At 52.3% G+C, this 18111-nt stretch overlaps 1 protein-coding gene across 4 annotated transcripts in view; it reads left to right on the top strand.

The window, feature by feature from the left end:
* The window catches only part of DOCK1 (dedicator of cytokinesis 1), a 485590-nt gene extending 482505 nt beyond the window's left edge, over nucleotides 1–3085 (top strand). For all 4 annotated transcript variants that reach the window (XM_073884741.1, XM_073884742.1, XM_025880059.2 and 1 more), the window contains one exon: nucleotides 1916–3085. In XM_073884741.1, the coding sequence (XP_073740842.1) occupies nucleotides 1916–2011 (96 nt within the window). In that variant the 3' untranslated portion in view covers nucleotides 2012–3085. The remainder of the gene's footprint in view (nucleotides 1–1915) is intronic.
* Nucleotides 3086–18111: the final 15026 nt, after the last annotated feature.

Below are 18111 nucleotides of genomic sequence, written 5' to 3'. Positions count from 1 at the left end.
GCTCATCTGCCTCGGGGGGTGCTCGATACCTCTGCCACTGTCATTGATCGGCCTCGGGCTTGTGGTCAACCCTGTCTCTGGTTGTCACCACGTTAAGCTGTCATTTCTTTCCAAATGGCTCTTAGAAGCAGTCATCTGACCTATCATTCTGCTTCATTGCGCTAAACCCGCCATCTTCCTACCGGGCACGAAGGACATCTGCAGCGTTGTGCCCGCATCTGACTGGGTCAGTCTGGCGCACTCGGACCCACCACGGTGGCTTGCACGTGTACGGAAGCAACCATTTTATCACATCTCGAAATAGGTGTTTGCTTTTGTCTGTTTTTAACTGTTCTTACCAACCTTGAGAAAACCCAGAGTCTATTTTACTTCATTTTTTATAATGTCTCAATGTCAGTGCCTCAGTTCAATGTTTCCCTCTTTATTCTCTTCTGTGTCTTAGTATTTCCTTGTCTGCGAATCGGGAGGAAATTTGGTCACCGGGGGAGAGACTGCTGTGTCACTGTTCTGTCCTTGAAACTTCTTTCCTCACGTTGCATTATGCGTGAGCCTCCCCCGAGAGGCTGCTACGAGATCCCCCCCCCTCGCTTAGGTGATAGTGTTCCGCAATCTCCCTCCGGTTCATTCTGCCTGTGGCCTGTCTGCTCATTTGTTCATCCATCCGTTCATTCGGTGCTTCATCTGTTCACCACGTTCATTCATTCATTCACTCACTCACTCATTCACTTACTTGTTGGACCCACGCATATTTACAGCGTCTCCTTCGGGGTGGGTGTCTGTGATGGCCGCGAGGGTGCTGCCGGCTGTCCTCAGTCACTCCCGCCCTGGCAGGGCCCTTAAGCAGGGGTCTTCCTGGCACCTTGGCAATTGTCAAATCATTTGTGGGACTCTAAGGGCAAATCATGGCCCATGGACCCAGTACAGCCTGCGGCCTTTTCTTTTTTTCTTGTCCAGAGAGACAGAGAGTGTGGGGCGGGGGGGGGGGGGGGGGGGGGGGGGGGGGGGGGGGAGACAGAGGGAGAGGTGGAGAGAGAATCCCGGGCAGACTCCCCACTGAGCACAGAGCCCAACTCGGGCTCCATCTCGTGACCCTGAGATCGCGACCAGGGCCGAAATCAAGAAGTCAGACGCCTAACCGACTGAGCCACCCAGGCGCCCTGACCTGCTATCTTTTTTTATAAATAGTTTCATTGAGACACAGCTGTGCCCATTCTGTGTATTTTGTGTTTCCCTCATGAAGAGTTCAAACATCCCCTGCTGTTGCTCATCCCCCCTCAGTTTGCAGTTTTGGAAGAGACTGAATGAAAAACTGCCTTTAAATGAGTCCCTTGGATAGTGGCCACAGGTACCCAGCTGACCCTCTCTCATGCGGCTTTTCCAGTTCCAAGAGCAAAGGGGGGGCTTCTCGCCCACCGTTGGAGAGCCTGTCCAAGGTCCTGTTTGTGCCTGAACAGTTGAGGGACATCCTCAGGGGGCACGAGTCAAGGCCTGTGGATCCTCATCAAGGAGCGCTCAGCCGGGACAGCGCCAGGCCGCCGGGGTGGCCCTGGGTCTGCTCTGCCCCTCTACCCTGGCTCTTTACTGTTTAAACTGTCCAGGTCTGTAACGAGTCCATTTCCAGGGGCCCCGGGGATCCAAAGCACCGGGAATTAAAACCGCAGAGAGCAATGCCTTCCCTTCTCAGGGGGCCGCGCAGACGTCTGATGTGCTCTGTGCAAAGCAGCTGATCGGAGATGCCAGAAAGGCCTGTCGCCACCAGCTGCCCAGCCCCAGGTCACGGAGAGAGCGCCGGCCCCCCACCCCCCGGGGGTGCAGAGCATCTTTCCGTGGCTGCCCCGTGCCCGCCGCTCGGGCCCCCCCCCCCCACCGGAGCGCCTCAGTAACCCGGCACCTGCCTTCCGTCTGTGTTTTCCAGCACGTACCGCCTCCGCTGCCCAGCAAAACGCCACCTCCGCCCCCCCCAAAGACAGCGCGCAAGCAGACGTCGGTGGACTCGGGCATCGTGCAGTGAAGGCCGCAGGCCCGCATGGAGAACACGCTGCAGCCCTCCCTCTCCCTCTGTGTCTTCTCCTGTGTCTGCTCTTTCCCTCATGGGGCCTGGACACGCCGTGCAATTGCTTGTCCTGAAAAGGAGTTTCTTTCCAGCCGTGGCGTGAGTGGCCTTTCGCACCAGGGAGCAAGGTGGATGTGGGTCTGAAAGGTACTGTTGTGCTTCTCAAAATTGGGGGCTTCTGACTATGTCCGTCTTGAGAGATCCTAAGTCTTGCCCAAAAGTCCTCCGTTTGTGCCAAATGACACTGAGCAAGGAACGCGGTTGACCGGGGTTTGGCTCAGTAGGAGAGGTGAGGCCGTCACCGTGAGACCGTGTAGTGAGCGAGTGCTCCTCTTCTCCCGACGCTGACCCCCAGCTTCCCCCCGAAGGGTGTTTTCTCAAGCCCTCCTCCTGCGGGTGTGACATTGTGGTCAAGTGTATCTTCAACCTGTATGGGGCAGTTAAGGTCAGGCCTTTCAGGGCAGTTCCTAATTTCCTTTGGTCTAATTTAAAATAGGATTATTTCTCAGCTACTGAACAGTTACTAATTTATGGAAGTGGAGACACCGTTAGAAATACTGGATCAAGTGGGAAAGTAAATACAAGTATAGGAAGATCCATTTTCTTTCTTTTTAAAAAGCGAAGGCCCATAGCACAGAGATGGCTTTAACTGGGTGAGTTCTTTCTGTCCTCATTCTGTACAGAAGTTTGTATATATGATGGTTCTTAGAACTTAAGTTTTAATGTTTTTGGTCCTTCCGTTTATTGTAATAGGCGTCTGCAAATGATTCTCGGTATGTGTTCTTAATTTTTAACTGCTGGAAGTGTAAAAAAAACACAAATTACGTTTTGTTGATTTTTTTTTTTCCTAAGCTCCGAAGTCCTGACAATGTTGGTGGACGATGATTAAAAAAACAAAACAACTAACTTTGTATAACCTAATATTTTTATTCTGCCATCTATATTTTTTTATCCACTGTAATCATGATACTCTTCTAGTAGGCTCAAAAGTTATGCATTGACAACAAAAAATAAAAAGCCATTTAAAAAGACTCAGTGTCTGAATATTACCGTTTTTATCCCTTGACCTAAAAAAATGTGTTTGTAAATGCCACTGTTGCTCTTTTTCTTTCTTAAAGAGCTTTGTGACCCGCTTTTCTGTATGTGTGCATCTTCCTTAATCGCCCCTTGTCTCTCCCTTGGGGCCCGGATCGACAGCACCTGTGTCCCTCTGCGTCTGCATGTCTCTACAGAAAGAGCAGAGCCGAGCCTAGCTTGCCGCCACTTAACTCCCCTCAGCCCAACCCCGCTCTGCGGCTGCACCTCGTTTCTGCCCCTCGCAGCTGCTGACTTGAGAGGGGGTTTTGTTTAGTGTGATGCGTCACTCGGCATCAGACTCCAGAGCTCTGTGGATCTCAGGTGGCAAGAAACAAAGAAGGCGGTGGGGTCCTCTTTTCCACGTAAAGCACACTTGCCTGTTCCTTCCACACATGTCCCGGTTGCAACCACTAGGACGTGCCCCACGGCCCCGTTAACCAGACCTCCGGGAAACCTCCTGCAGACCCCAGGAGACTCTCTCACTCGATCGCTGACCCCCCCCCCCCGCCCCCAGTTTATTCGTCCTTGCTGTAAATATCCAGTCCACCCCCAGGAAATGTGAGACTCCTGTGGATATAGAATTTTTTCCTTTTTTTTTTTTTTTAAAGATTTTATTTATTTATTTGAGAGAGAGAGAATTAGAGATAGAGGGGCACGAGAGGGAAGAGGGTCAGAGGGAGAAGCAGACTCCCCGCTGAGCAGAGGCCCGATGCGGGACTCGATCCCGGGACTCCAGGATCATGACCTGAGCCCAAGGCAGTCGCTTAACCAACTGAGCCACCCAGGCGCCCCTAGAATTTTTTCCTTTGTGAATTCTTACTCTTTGACTGAGAGAAATATTCCTCCTCCCTTGAGTAGATTGGAAACTGCACACCATCCGAGATCCTAAAATAAGTGCATTGGGCATGCTGACCTGGGAGAGGAGAGCAAGGGAGAGGCCAGCCCCTGGTGGCAGGTCCTTGTCCGGTAGCCAGCATTGCACACTGCAGAAGCTGTTGCCCCAAATTGTGAAAATAGTTCCTGGCCCTACAAAAAAATAGTTCTTTTTCTTCGAGAATGGCATCTGGGTTCCAGTTCTGTTCCCACGCAGCCTCCTCCCGAAAGTCTTCCTGGATAATTCCCAGACTCCACACTTCAGTGGATCCCCCCTCGCTGCTAGATGCTCCCCAACTGCTGGGAATCCCACGCTAGTGTCCAGAGCTGGAGAATATGCAGACATAAAATGTCTTCATCTTTTCAATCAAGGGCTGGACTGCAAGGCTATACTCAAGAAAGAGCTGGGTCCTGTGTCAACCGTCTTCCCAGGACACTCCTGGGATGAGGTCAAGGGGCACCGCTTGCCAACTAGATGCAATGATACATTTTTTTTGCTCAGAAAAAAAATATATATTTCTCAACCTCTCTTTCATCATTAACTTCCAAGGAGCCTTTTTAGATGTTTTTTCCTAATCCTTTCCCCATCAAGAAATGTTAACAGTACAGATTTACTACGTATGTATTTATGTACGTTATGTATATCTATGCCTTTTACATGAACCAAGTAAGATTTTTTTGTTCCCTAAGCACCGATTTTCACCCCCTTACAGGTGATACTGCCTCATCGAGAATGCATGCTCTAAAACAGGAATGGTGGAGATCTTATGTTCTGTTTTTGCTTTGGGTGCCAGGAAGCTCAAAGCCAAATTTCGCTCTCACGCATTCAGCTACATTTTGGTTTTATTCTCCTGCCTTCCAAAGTGCTCTCCAGTCTATTACAAATCCATCTTTACTTAACCCTACTTAACTTGATTTGAGACTACCCAGTTTAATATGTATTTTCCTCAAATCTTTATTAAAAGAAGATAGGCATGAGCTGTATTTTACAAGTATAAAACTTTTTCTTTTTTAAAAACCACCCTTGGTGCTTGAAGAGTGCTCGCTAGTATTTAAAGAAATTTGTGTTTAATCACTGTTAAGATTATTCTTTCTTGCAAAGATTTGATCATGGCACGTCCTCACAGATTTCTTCAGCTCTGATTCTTTTATGGTGTCGGGCATTATGGTCCACGTTCCCCGAAGTCTTGGCTGACATCATGGATTTTAGCTCTCGTGTTTTCGTTCTATCTCTGATTACTTTTTAGCATTTTACTTACTTTTTAAGGGCTTTTTCAGGACTTTATGCTTTTTTTTTTCCCTCCAATCTGCCTTTTCTGAATTATTTAAACATCTACTGTTTAGTTGGTGATGCCTCCAAAAAACCCAACAGGAAACCTGATGAGCCGTTAACCCTTTGCACCCGAATAAAGCCAAACTGGGGCTCCTCGTTTGTCTCCCACCAACACAGAGCAGCCCGTGCTCCATCCACGTTCTGTGATGGCCTAAGCACAGCGGTCCAGGCACAGGAGGGGAGCAGAGACTGTGTGGGGTCTGATGCACAGCAAAGTTCTTTCTGCCAATACCGGTGGGTTCGTTTCAGCCCCGAGCAAAAGACTTGTGATTGTTAATCTTACGTGTCAACTTGGCCAAGCTATAGCATCCGGTGAATCAAATGCTAATCTAGCTATTGCGTTGAAGATATTTGGTAGATGTGGTTTTCACATCTACAGTCAGTTGACTTAAAGTAAAGGAAATCACCCTCAGTAATGTGGGTGGGCCTCGTCCAATCAGTTGAAGTCCTTAAGAGCAAGAATTGAGGTTTCCTGGAGAAGAAACTCGGCCTCAAGGCTGCGGTGCGGAAACCCTGCCTGGGTTCCCAGCCTGTGCTACGAATGTTAGATTTGCCAGTCTCTAGAATCACGTGTGCCGGTTCCTTTAAATAAATCTCTCAATCTCTGTGTATGCATATCTCCTATTGGTTCCGTTTCTGTAACAACCTTGATACAAGAGTATCATGACATATTCAAAGCCAAAATGTTCGTGCAAAAGACAAGAGGTGAAGCACAGCAGACTTCCTCTAGAAAAGTGGTATTTTGACAGCCGGAGGTGGCTTTAGAGTAGAAATACCTGGGTAGACGCCCAGAGTCTAGAGATCCCAGACAGCCGCGTAGCCTCTCCAGTTCATCAGCCCGGCGAGGATAATCCCAGCTGCCCACATTGTCCTCTGTGTCCTGGGGCTGGAGTGTCCCAGTGGCTTCCTCCACAGCGCTGGCACCGGGGCTGCCTGAGCACCCTCGCTCTCTCTAACTCTCTTTCTCTGCGTCTGTCTCTCTGTCTCCCCTCCTCACCCCCACCCCGGCTGTCTTTCATCCTCCAGGGCCGTTTTCTCTGTAGGAGGCGACTTCGCATGGCCAAGTTTCTCCCTGTGTAAACTCTGCACAGAATGTACCTTCTCTGCGAAGCCATTGTGGGATTGTTGCGTGACCTTCCCCGTGGCCCAGCAGCAGCGCCGGGTGCCCGGCCGCTAAGCCCACCTAGTCGGGTTCTGCGCTTTCCCTCTGAGTCCCAGCTTCTCCTGGGCTCCCGGGGGCCAGTTCTGCCTGACCCTCTGCAGGTCGGCTTTGGAGCTGGCCGGTGCTACAGGTGGTCTCCCACAGCAGCCCCGCTTCCATTGCAGGCTCTTCTCTTCACTACCTTTGCAACGTCTGAAGTCTCCACGATGTGTCCTGTAATCCTCCAGCCATCTCGCTGCCCTTCCCGCCCGGGGGAAGGATCCCATCCCTCTTTCCAGCCCCAGGGCAGTGTTTCTGCATCTCCCTGGTTTCCTATAGTTTTGATCACCTGTGGCCACCCATCTACCTGGTGCTACTAATGTTTATTTCCTGCATGGGGAAGTGCGGGATTTCATCTGCTGTTTTTCCCCTCTCTTCTCTTAACCGGGTGTGCCATTTCATACCCATTTGGATGGTGTCTATAGTGACATGCCGCGTACTTCGTCAGGCACAGTGGTGGATAATGATGGAGCACGAAGAACACGGGGAGCATGCCGGAGCATCGGGAGCATGGGGGAGCATGAAGGGCATAAGGGGAGCATGGGGGAGCAGGGCTGATGGAAGCCGACGTGGATGGTGTGAGCCAGGGCTGCAGTGTGTTTAAGTGGACTTGCCAACCACTCCAGAGCACATCCTGGACCGTGGTGGCCTGGGCATGTCAGGGACGGGGAGTGCTCCAGGGCACATGGATCCCATAGCCCTGGGGGACCTGCCTGTGAAGGGGGATCCCTGGCCAGTCTTGCCCTCGTCAGTGGTGTCCGAACAACCCTCGGCTGCACTTCCAGGAAAGGGTCTTTGGGCCATGGCCCTGCTTTCCCTCATTGGCTTTAATGAGCCTTCAGGCGGCTTCACACAAGCCTCGAGAAGCAGCAGCACCGCTCCGCATCACGGTGTCTTACCAAGTAGACTCGCTCCTCATCACAGACTATTTGGGGGCACGGATTCCTTATTCCGATCCTCCATAAATTTCACAGCTCAAAAAGTAAAGCTCCGCTCCTTTCTCTTCTTTCCCCTTCCTTCCTGAACAGTTCAGCCCGAAGGCAGGTGTCCGTGCTGGGGAAGGAGCTGGAGGGGGGCTTCGTGGAGCCAAACGCAGCAGGAGGAAGACATGGCCCGCCTTCCCCGGGGTGAGGGCCAAGGGGGAGCGCTGTCCCTGGGAAGGACTGAAGGGAGCTGGAAAGTATGGCTGTGGCGTCTCCCAAAATGTACTCCATTAGATGAAGCAGGTGGGGCCGCACTTCACCGTAGCGGTGGGCTTTGGGCTTGAGGCTCCAACAGAGTCTGTGACGTTCTCACCTGGAGTGAACAGGGGGAGAGAGAGAGAGAGAGAGAGAGAGAGAGATGCTCCTAGGAGGGGTCACCAAGCAAGTCTGAGCCCCTCCCTGCCCATGAAGCCAGATCAGGCAGGAGCCGATGGCTTTCTCCCATGCTGCCCTGACCTTGAGAGATGACACTTCCATCGGCCAGTGCTGGTGGCGTCCTTCATCCCACCCAGATCACGACGGGTCGTATCCGTAGCATATGGCACCCGGCTGTGCCAGAGAACACACGGAAACCACCGTGGAAATGGCCAGGAATCTAGAAGCCACTCTGAAAGATGCTGCACTTCAGCGCCCTGAGTCCTCAGCTGCTAGTGCACAAGGGCAGCAATTGGGGAGGTAAAAATAATCAGTTCTAGAAAGGAATATTTCTGAATTAGCATAAACTATTTAAAAATACTTGTTAACAGTTAATTTAGCATTAGGAACACTTGCATTGGAGAGGAGCGCACTTAATATCAGATAAGGAGCTACCTGCCAACAGCAGCGTTATTTTTAAGCTCCTACATATTGGGGGGTATCTCCGCAGGGAGCGCAGATGACCTCCGTGGGCTTTCACGGCCTCGCAAAAGCTCTTTCACATGAAAAGTAAATTTTGGAGAGTGAAGTAATTATAATGGAGAAGCAACATCGGAATCATCCCTCAGTTTTTCAGAAACGTTAGGGAAATGAAGGTTCTTCTGTACAAAGGAAGACCGTATACTTTCAGCCTCGGCCTGGAGGCCGAGTGGGTAGAAGAGGCTGGTGGCTGCAGCTTTTCCTCCTTTGAACACCCTTGGGATAACGCCACCTCCGGGGAGGAACTCCCAGGAGAAACTGCGGAGGCTGGAGGCGAGGACTGTTCTGGCCTCCTTGCTGGGACAAGAGACGTCCCTCCTGGAACGATGGAGGACGTGGCGTGGTCTGGGAACCATCCCAGGCCAGTGCCCAGCCGCTCGGGGTTAGGGGTGGGCCAGCAGAGCTGGAACGGGACAGCCAGAGCCTGCTCCAGCTGCAGGGCAGCCTGGAACCTCCAAACCTGCGGGGCCCGGGAGGACCGTCTCGAAGATGCCTGGCTCCTGGTCCTGCTCCTGGGGAGCACTGCCGTCAGGAGAAAAGGAACCAGGGGCCCCACAACTGGCACAGGCTCATGTTTTGCAAAAGTAGAAAATTAATTTTAGAATCTGGTCTCAGTAAAGACCCTTAGAGCTCCTCTGACTCAAAATCTCAGTTTTGAGATTCTTCACTTGTCGGCACGCCTTCTGCAAGCCCGGCAGGCGCAGAGCGCCGGGCACAGAATGGTCGTGCGATCGACCAACATCACTCAGCTGCCTTGCTGTCGGGGGCATTTAAAATTAAAACTCACTTTGGATTAGAAATGGACAGTTTAGGAGGCATGTCTTGTATTTTTCTTAAGGCTCCAAGCCTTCCCAAACGGAGGTTGAGCACAACTCGGTGCCCAAACCCAGCAGCCGACCGTGCCGCTCTTTGGGGCCACTGTATTTCTCTCTATACGAGTAGGACAGAACAGCCTGCGGGGCTTCAGCTGCTTTTTGAACAACGGTCCTATTAGGAGCCAGAGTTGCAGCTCCCAGAGGTGACCGTTGATGCTACGGGACCTTCCCAAATCGTGTACGTATTAATTACTCCCAAGTTATTATCCTGCTAATAATTTGCAAAGCGGTGACTTCACATCACCTCTCGTGGAGAACTGTGTTGAAACCGAGAAGACCTACGTGTGGGTGTGGGTCTTCCCCACGCTAGGCGTGCCTTCCCTTTGCTGGTCTTCACGCTGTGGCCAAGGCCCTAGGTGAGCCAGTCTTTGGGAAAAGTGGATTCAAAGAAACAAGCTTTGGATAGAAAAACAGAATTGAAACCAACGGTCTTGCAGAAAACCGCTGAATTTGAGGGAAGAGGAGGAGCAACAGGTATATATCTTTGAAAGCCCCACAGCACAGTTTGAAAATACCCGGTCCCCAGCCCTGTCACTCTTTATCCTCAACCCAATAGCAGCTGGGCCCCCAACTCTCTCCCCATTCCCAGTTCTCTCCACACCCCCCTGGGAAGTCCCACGCCTTGCTGTTCCATTTGTTTGTCCGTGTATTTCAGCTTGTCACTCCGCTTACTTCGGAGGGGGGTAGGGTCTCCTCCTTCCAGGTCTCAGCAATTTGTGCACAGGCTCCTGTCAGCCTCCCTGAAGCCCACAGAGGCAGGCTCACAACCAGAGAGCCTTCCCAGTTGGGGATGGGCAAGCATGGAAGAGTACATTCCTCACTGTGGATCCTGCTACATGATTATGGCACATACGTGCCCTAACCCTAACCCTAGGGAAGACGGGATGCCGCCTCTGGGGAAGGAGCTAGGTATCCCGCTTTCCCCGGCTGCTTCAAGGACCACCGCCTCCCCGCCCAACCACCTCCCCCGCCAGACGCTGCCCTTCTCCCCTGGGCATCCCTCCCCTCCACTCGGGGCAGGGGACCTTCTGCAAATCCTCAGGCTCCTGCTGGAGATGGCAAGTGGCCACCTACCCTATTTCCTTTGTGTGCCTTTGCCTCTCCTCCCCTATTCTCAAAAACTACCTGCTCCTGGGCGCCTGGGTGGCTCAGTTGGTTAAGCGACTGCCTTCGGCTCAGGTCATGATCCCGGAGTCCTGGGATCGAGTCCCGCATCGGGCTCCCTGCTCTGCAGGGAGTCTGCTTCTCCCTCTGACCCTCTTCCCTCTCGTGCTCTCTATCTCTCATTCTCTCTCTCTCAAATAAATAAATAAAATCTTTAAAAAAAAAAAAAAAACAGACTACCTGCTCCTTCCCCAGGGGTAGGAACAGATTGGATGCAGGGAGATTCCATCCACGTGCACTGGCTGGGGTCACCTGTAGCCGTTCGCCAAATCGGTGAACCCTCCTGGCCTTTGTTCTGCCCTAGGTAAGACCAGCAAGCACCAGCTGTCTCACCCCTTTGGTGGTCAGCAATTTGCCTTCTCCTCATCTCCCCAGTTTTAGGTACACCCGAACTGAGAGTCGGTCTGTGGGGCATTTAGAATCCAGTTCCCATTGTTTTTTTACTGCTGCCCCACACCTCCAGGCTTAGAGAAAGCCTGCGCAGCTTCAGAGATGCCCCTGAAGCATCAAAGCGAAGGGCCACAGGGCGGGCAGGTGGATGCTGTTAGCCAGCTGGGCCCAGAGGCCATGACAGGGCAGTCAAGGTGGGCTGAGGGCATCGACCAGCCTTGGCAGTGGGGGATGAGGAGCCATCATGGGCTAGGAGCAAGCAGAGTGAGGAAAAGGGCATCAGCAGCCCCTGAGAGTAAGGCCAGGCTTTGAGGACCTAAGAGACTCAGCATAGCGGTGGCCAGAGCTGCTGGATGCGGAATGAGATCAGGAGGTTAGCAGATGACCGAGAGCTAAGGGGTTGCAGCTGCGGGGGAGGGGGGCAGCAGCTAGGGTGGACTCCAGAAGGATGATGTGGGAGGAATGATCCAGAAGTGGCAACCAGGAGCACAGAGGGCGAGTGCCTGTCCGCCCCGACACCAGCCCCTGCCCTGAGATGAGGGGAAGGGGGTTCCGTTCAAGAAGGTTGCAGGGGAACCAGCGTGAGTCCAGGGTCGGGGTAAGGAAGGTGGACAGGTGGAAGGAGGGCTCCCAGGAGCTGCGTGAGTGCAGCGTGTGTGCACATGGGCGCACTGGGCTTCCACGGCAGGCAGCCTGCAGGGTGCAGGTTTCCTTTAAAAAGTCCCAATCCCACAAACTGGCCCTCAGAGGGACATTGGTGGAAACCTGAGAAGCGAGAAGGGGGTGGGGGAGGAGAGGAAGGACGGAACAGGAGAGAAAAGGAACATCTTGCCCAGATGCGGGACTGCCGCTCTCCCGAATTTGCACACACTGGGGAAATTCCATCGACTTCCAGAGGCCGAGAAGGAACCGCCAGAGAGAGGACAAGCAAACAGCAAGCCTGGGGCAGTGTCCCCAGCGTGCGCAGCTGAGCCCTTCCCTCAGGCTAAGCCCCACACGCTCCTGAGCCCTGCTCCCTCTCTCAGAGATTTTTTGGTAGGACAGGAAACGCCATCTTGAGTCTGGGGAGAAGGAGAAGAATCTGAACCCAATTTCAATCCCTGCTTGTCAGAGATACTTAGTAGTGGGTCGAGAAAATGATAGTGTTGGAGAATTATTGTCATAAATAAAATATAATAATAGTAATTTGTTTTTCTCTTTTAAGAGTTTTACTTTCCACAATGCTTTCATATTGACTATCACATCAGACCTTCAAAATTGCCTTGTACTAGAATAAGAGTAACATGTTTCCCCTCCCGTTTTATGGAGGCAGAACTGAGGCCCGAAGAAGCTGAGCGCATGTGGCCGGGGCAGCAGGAGCCCGGGTCCTCCCAGGCGCAGTGGAGGGGCCTGCCCAGCCAGGTGTCTGGGGAAGCCGGCGTCCTCAGTGTCTTGTCTGATGCTCTCAACACCCCAGTGGGTGAGCTTGGTGTATTCACTCATTCACCTGTCTGTTTTTGCAGGGTCTGGGGACAAAGTTAACGACCCAGTAGATAGCTCCCGTCTTCACTCGGGGCTTCCATCTTCATAAGGACACGGGCTCTAGAACCTGGCAGCCTCCTTTGAATTCTGGCTCCGCCACTTGCCAAATCTGTCTGCACAGATTGACCTTGAGCCGGTTAAGCAACCCTGGGAGAGCGTATGAGTTACGTGCGCCCGTCACACACACAGGTCACACACAGGTCCTTCTCACTGGTGCTGCATGACCCACCCACCCAGAGCCGGAGGGGGACCTGCTCATGGCAGTCACTCGGCAGCCCAGGCGCGTGAAGGCTCCCTTTCAACACCAGCTTCCACAATTGTCAGAGCAGAAGAAAGGAGCATGAGGAGAGTGGGCTCTGGCTCTTAACGCAAGCTCCCAGGAGTGACCCAGGCTACTCTGCTTACATTTTATCAACCAAAGCAAGTCACAGGGAGGGGGTGGGGTAATCCTGCCACGTGCTGGGCAGGCAGAGGGCAGAGAAGTGCTTGGAGAACACGGCGTGGAGAAGCAGAGAGAAGCCGGGTCCCTGATGGCATTGCTGAGCGTCCTCTCCTTCCTGTGCCCGGCCCTGCCTCTGGACCAACAGTTCCACAAAATAATACTTTTGCTTATTCCTTGAGCCAAGTGTTTGTTTCGGTAAGGTTAGTAATGTCCTCTCTTTGCTTCCTGATTTCAATAGTTTGAGCCTTCTCCCTTTCATTACTCGTCCATTCTGGCCAAAGGCTTGTCCATTTTGTTGTTCTTCCCAAAGAACAAAGTTGCTTTCAGTGATTTTCTCTATTGTTTTTCTGCTCTCTGTTTCATTTATTTCTACTCTCATCTTCCTTCCTTCCTTCTCTCCTCCCCTCCTTCCTTCTGCTTGCTTCGGGTTTAGTTTGCTCTTCTCTCAGGCGTTTGCTACTTGTGGTGGTGAGATGACCCTGGTCGCCTACCTCATGGTGGTGGTTGAGAGATCTCAGTGACATAGGTGCATGGAGTGCCCCGTCCGCGCTGGGCACAATGAATGGCAGCCGTCGTGGTGATTATCTACCTTTGGAGATCAACACCCAGGGAGTGGGTGCTACGATTAACCCCACTTTACAGCGGAGGCAGCTGTGTCTGGGAAGTTTATGTGCCAAGATCCTAGAGCTCACTGGGGAAAATCTGGGATTCACAGTTGGTTGGAATTCCTCAGTTAGACTCTCCAGGCCCGTGACCTGGTGTAGCACCATGCCCCACGCCTCACTTGCCTTTGGTAGGGCCGGAGTGTCCCTGAACCAGATGACAGCTTCCCCTGCGGATGGGCACTGACGGGTGGCTGATGGGAGGGCAGCGTCCCTAGTGGGTGAAGCCTAGTGCTGCTGAGCTTCCCCCAACGCTCGCTAACCCACCATTATGTTCTTCAGATCACAGTCGCACTAAAGAAACAATTTTCCTCTTAGAACTGCCTTGCTTCCACTGCTCTTATTTCTGCCTGACAAAGAGCATTAAGTGACGGGGCCCCATAATTGAAAATGACTAGTCACCATGCAGCCATGTGTAGCTGGGGGTCCTTTCTCAGATGTGGGGATTCAGGGAACACACTTGCCTTAGCAGGATGTCGGGGGTTGGCTGCAGGTCTTCTGTTGTCTGAGATGGGACAAGGCTCTTACAGGGCCACTGCCACCCTACAGTTGACCCAGGCTGGTAGACAAAGGTGGGGTCTGGGTCTGGGGCAGCCCAGCCCCCCCTCGTCCTGAAAACACTGAGTCTCATATCAATGATTCTTTCCCAAATTATCTTGATAACTCCCAGCACTGCATCATTGGTATTTGCACACTCATGAAATCATGGGAAACCCCTGGGGGCTTCCCTAACTCTCATTTAATCATATTTTTCACTGGGATGTGGCCACGGTTCCCATTTACGTGCCAACATGCTGGGTGTTTAGTGCAGGGCACACACGTTCCCCACGATGCTTCGAAAGACCACAAGAAGTTTGGCTCGAGTTAATGTTTCTGGACTCCAGAGAGACACCTGCCCCAGCAATTCCTAGTATGCCTCCGCCCTGGGGTGTCACCAGTGGGGGCTTGTGCTCCCTGCACAGAGGAGGCAGAATGTTTCTGGAATGTTCGACCATCTCCAGTCCACTTCCCTTGTAAATGAAGACAACAGGAGAGAGGCAGGGGCTTTGAGCTATAGCTGAAGACCCAGTAGATCCACGGCTCTCCCGGCTTCACTCCTGGGAAACGCTGCAGCGTTTGGGAGTGTGTGTGACTGTGTGTGTGTGTGTGTGTGTGTATGCACACACGTGCAGGATGCTTTAGAAATCGCTGATAACAAATAGCTATTAAAATAGGCCATTTGTGGAGTGCAAGTTTATGCTTCTCGGCAGGCTAGACACTTTATCTATGTTAGTAGACAAGATTATATGCACTTGACGGGGGAGGAAGCTAAGTGTAGACCTGGCACTCCAATCCAGATCTAACCAGCTTCAAGTTGGACCCTCCACTCCTCCTACCCTCCTGCCAATACACCCCCCACCCTGGGTTGTTTCCAGGAGGTGATACAGGTGTTCTAAACCCAACTGGGACCCACTGGGGATTTCAGTCTCCCTCCCTGCTCCTCCCAGGTCTTGGGCCCTACACACAGCATCACAGAAGGCGACCTCTTATCATCAGCAATTCAAAGTGTAGGAAAACACAGCCTGCTCACAGTGTGCAATGCAGCGTGTGTGATCTGCCCGGCTTGTGCAGGCTAGTGCCCGAGGCTGGGCAGGTGAGGGCTGGCTCCATCACCTCCTATGTGTGCACGGATCACTTCCCAAGATCAACTCCCTGTCTCAGGCTCTGCTTCTGGGGCGGGGGGTGGGGGGAGACTTGGACTAAAATAGAGGATGTGGGTCTGATGAATTAGAGGGTAAATGTAGAGGGGAGTCACAGGGTGGGACCCCGACCCACCAAGAGAGGGCAGAGTATAGGGAACTGAGGCCAGCCGAGCCAGATTAGGGGCAGGTGGGACCAGCGACCAGCAGGGAACAGCATGCCAGTTGGCAAGCCGAAAGGACTTCGGAGCGTCTGCACCCGTGTGCTGGGCCAGCTAGCCGTAAGGCCTTCGGTTTTCACAGAAGAACGAGTCAGCCTGCCTTCTGAGACCGGCGAGTTGTCACCCAGCCTGATAACCCTGCAGCACACAGCAGGGCCCTGAGAGGTACAGTCGCCGCGTTCCGGGTGGATGATGGGGATTCTGGCTCAGGGCTCGGGCTCATCCATGCCCCTCCATCTCCTGCATGCCTACACAGCCCTACCCCACACCCTGGCTCCTGCCGTCCTTCCCCTACCTGGCAGGCCTTTCTGTCTTGTTGTGTCCATCACTCCACACGCCTGACTTCCTTTCAAATGTGATTCAAACTGAGCCTGGCCCCCGGTCCAGCCTGCCCCTGGGACGTGTGGCTTGTCCCTGCTCCACTCTGGTTTGAAGTCTGCTTGACGTTCCTCTGATTTGGCTTTGGATTACTTTAACTTTCTTGGGCTCCCCTTAGTTCCTCGTTCCTAGCTCTTTATTCAGTAAGCGCACAGCTAGTAATGGCTGAATGAGTTAAACCACTGCACTAAGTTTCTAGAATAAAAAAGAAGTCAGCAAAACCCTGAGTCAGGAGTAATAACAAGGAAAAAAACCTCCTAAAATACATAATCTTTAGTATATAGCTCTCTTCTGAGCATATCAACTTTGAAAACCTCCAGCAAACCGATCTTGCTGAACTTATAATAAACTGTTAAGCTCCTTAGTAATGAATTCCAGAGCCTAAAACATATCTGTATGGAGCCCTGCCCGGCTATAACAGTTTATGTGAGTCTTACCAAACAGGGGGATACACCGGCCAGAGAGTCTGCTCTTCTGATTTGGGTCTTGCAAAAATTCATGGTGAACTCCGCGTGTCCAGGGAAATACTCTGGACTTCATGGTCTAAAGCCTTTTCATCCAAAAATTGAGTTAAGGCCCAGCTCTGGGTCTTTCTCTGCCCATCCTAAAACCTGCTAGCTGGAGGGGGTCTTGCTTCAAGGCCTGAGCAGATGAGATGCCAGCTGGATACCCAGAGCAGGCTGGTTAGAGCCATGGGTGGAGGGCTTTCCCGACTGGCCTGTTGATAGGCGTCCTGGCCAGTGCCTGCCGGGATCCATCACATCCCCATTGTTTGAGCTTGTGTGCACTGACTCCTGTTTCCCTTTGAAGGTCTCCTGCAGGGCCCCGGGCAGATCCATCTCAGTCTGGTCACAGAGCAGGCCTTCAGGAGGCCTGGCCCCTGAGTCAGGAAGCACCTCAGGGGCGGTTTAGAATCCTGCAGAGAAAGCCACCCCCAGGTGGGCTCAGCACAGAGAGCTCCCCCCACAGCCTGGAGATCCTGGCACAGATGCACCAGCTCAGCCCCACAGGCTGCAAAGTTTTCCCGGCATCCCACGGTCTCTAATCTCAAACCGGACCTTCCCTCATATCCCCCTGAGACTTGCCTGACCATTCAGGGCACTGTCTGCCCAACAGGAAAGCAAGGCTCCTAGGAAGTCTGCAACTGTATCCTCAGAGGGTATTAATAGACCTAACCTCCAGGGAAGCTGTGCCGGGTACTAAGGCCTGGGTACTCTTTATCAGTGAGAAAAGGATTTGGTTGCTCCAGAGTGTGTATCACTCTGTTATTAGAGGACAGACGGCACAAAGTTGCCCGGTTTTGGCCTCCAAGGGCGGGATCTACCTATCAGGGTGGGCCAGGGGCTGGTCTGTCTCTATAGCTCCCCAGTGCCTGGCTCTCTGCCCATAATGGGTGCTTTCAGAATGATGGATGGGTGGGTGAATGCATCAACGGGTCGAATAGCATCCTTCAAAGTGGAAGATGTTGGAGAAGAGGAATCCTTCCCGGGAGATAGCAATCATGAGCAGAGTAGAAATGCAGGCTCGAGTCAAGGGACCACATGCACGGCCACTTGGGAAGAACTTCCTGCTCTCATCTTTGTTCCGGGAATTCATACAACCTGGACTCAAAACTCGCCTCCTCGGTGCCCACAGGCAAACGACCCAGGGAATGCCTTGCTGCAGGGACCCCATTCCCTGGTGTGCGGCACCACTGGATACAGAATGGTGCTCCTTCCCACGCCCTCCTGCCCCGACACATGGGGGGGGGGTGGGGGGCAGAGCACCAAAGCACAGAGCTTCCTTTGAGGATAGTGAGTACTTATTGAACAACTGGGGTTTTTTCCCCCCTTTTAAAATTCGGGTATAATTAACATACAGTGTTTTATTAGTTTTAGGGGTACAATACGGTGATTCGACAATTCTATACATTCCTCTGTGCTCATCAACTGGTTTTAAAGAGAAGCAGCTTTTGGCTGTAGATGTGTTCCTGGAAATCCACATGTAAAGCGAGTCTGGATAAATCAAAGCAGGTCTGGTCATGGAAATAATGGTAAGTGAAGCGTCGTGGGGACATCCTTTGCGCTCGCCGACACGGCTGCATACATCTCCCTGGCTCATTTCAGTACAATGATTCATTTGCTGTAAAATAAACCAAGAATGAAATTCTAAAAAAGAAGAATATAGACGAATTTCTATAAAATAAGGAATGAAGGCGCACACACACAATGTCACTCACTTGTTGAAGTATGTGGGGCTGGATCCATGGGGCTGTGAAGGAGACTGCTTGAGAGAAAGGCTCCGGTAAGGGATGGTGGTGACGCCGGAATGGAGATGGACACAGGAGAGTTGGAGAAAGGGGAGGGGGAGGGGAGCGCGGGGGTGG

This window comes from Callorhinus ursinus, unplaced genomic scaffold, assembly GCF_003265705.2.
Source record: "Callorhinus ursinus isolate GAN/ISIS: 27379988/994484 unplaced genomic scaffold, GSC_fseal_2.0 scaffold58, whole genome shotgun sequence".
NCBI lineage: Eukaryota > Metazoa > Chordata > Mammalia > Carnivora > Otariidae > Callorhinus > Callorhinus ursinus.
Note: the sequence above shows the minus strand (reverse complement) of the source record. Positions and strands in the feature narration are given on the sequence as shown.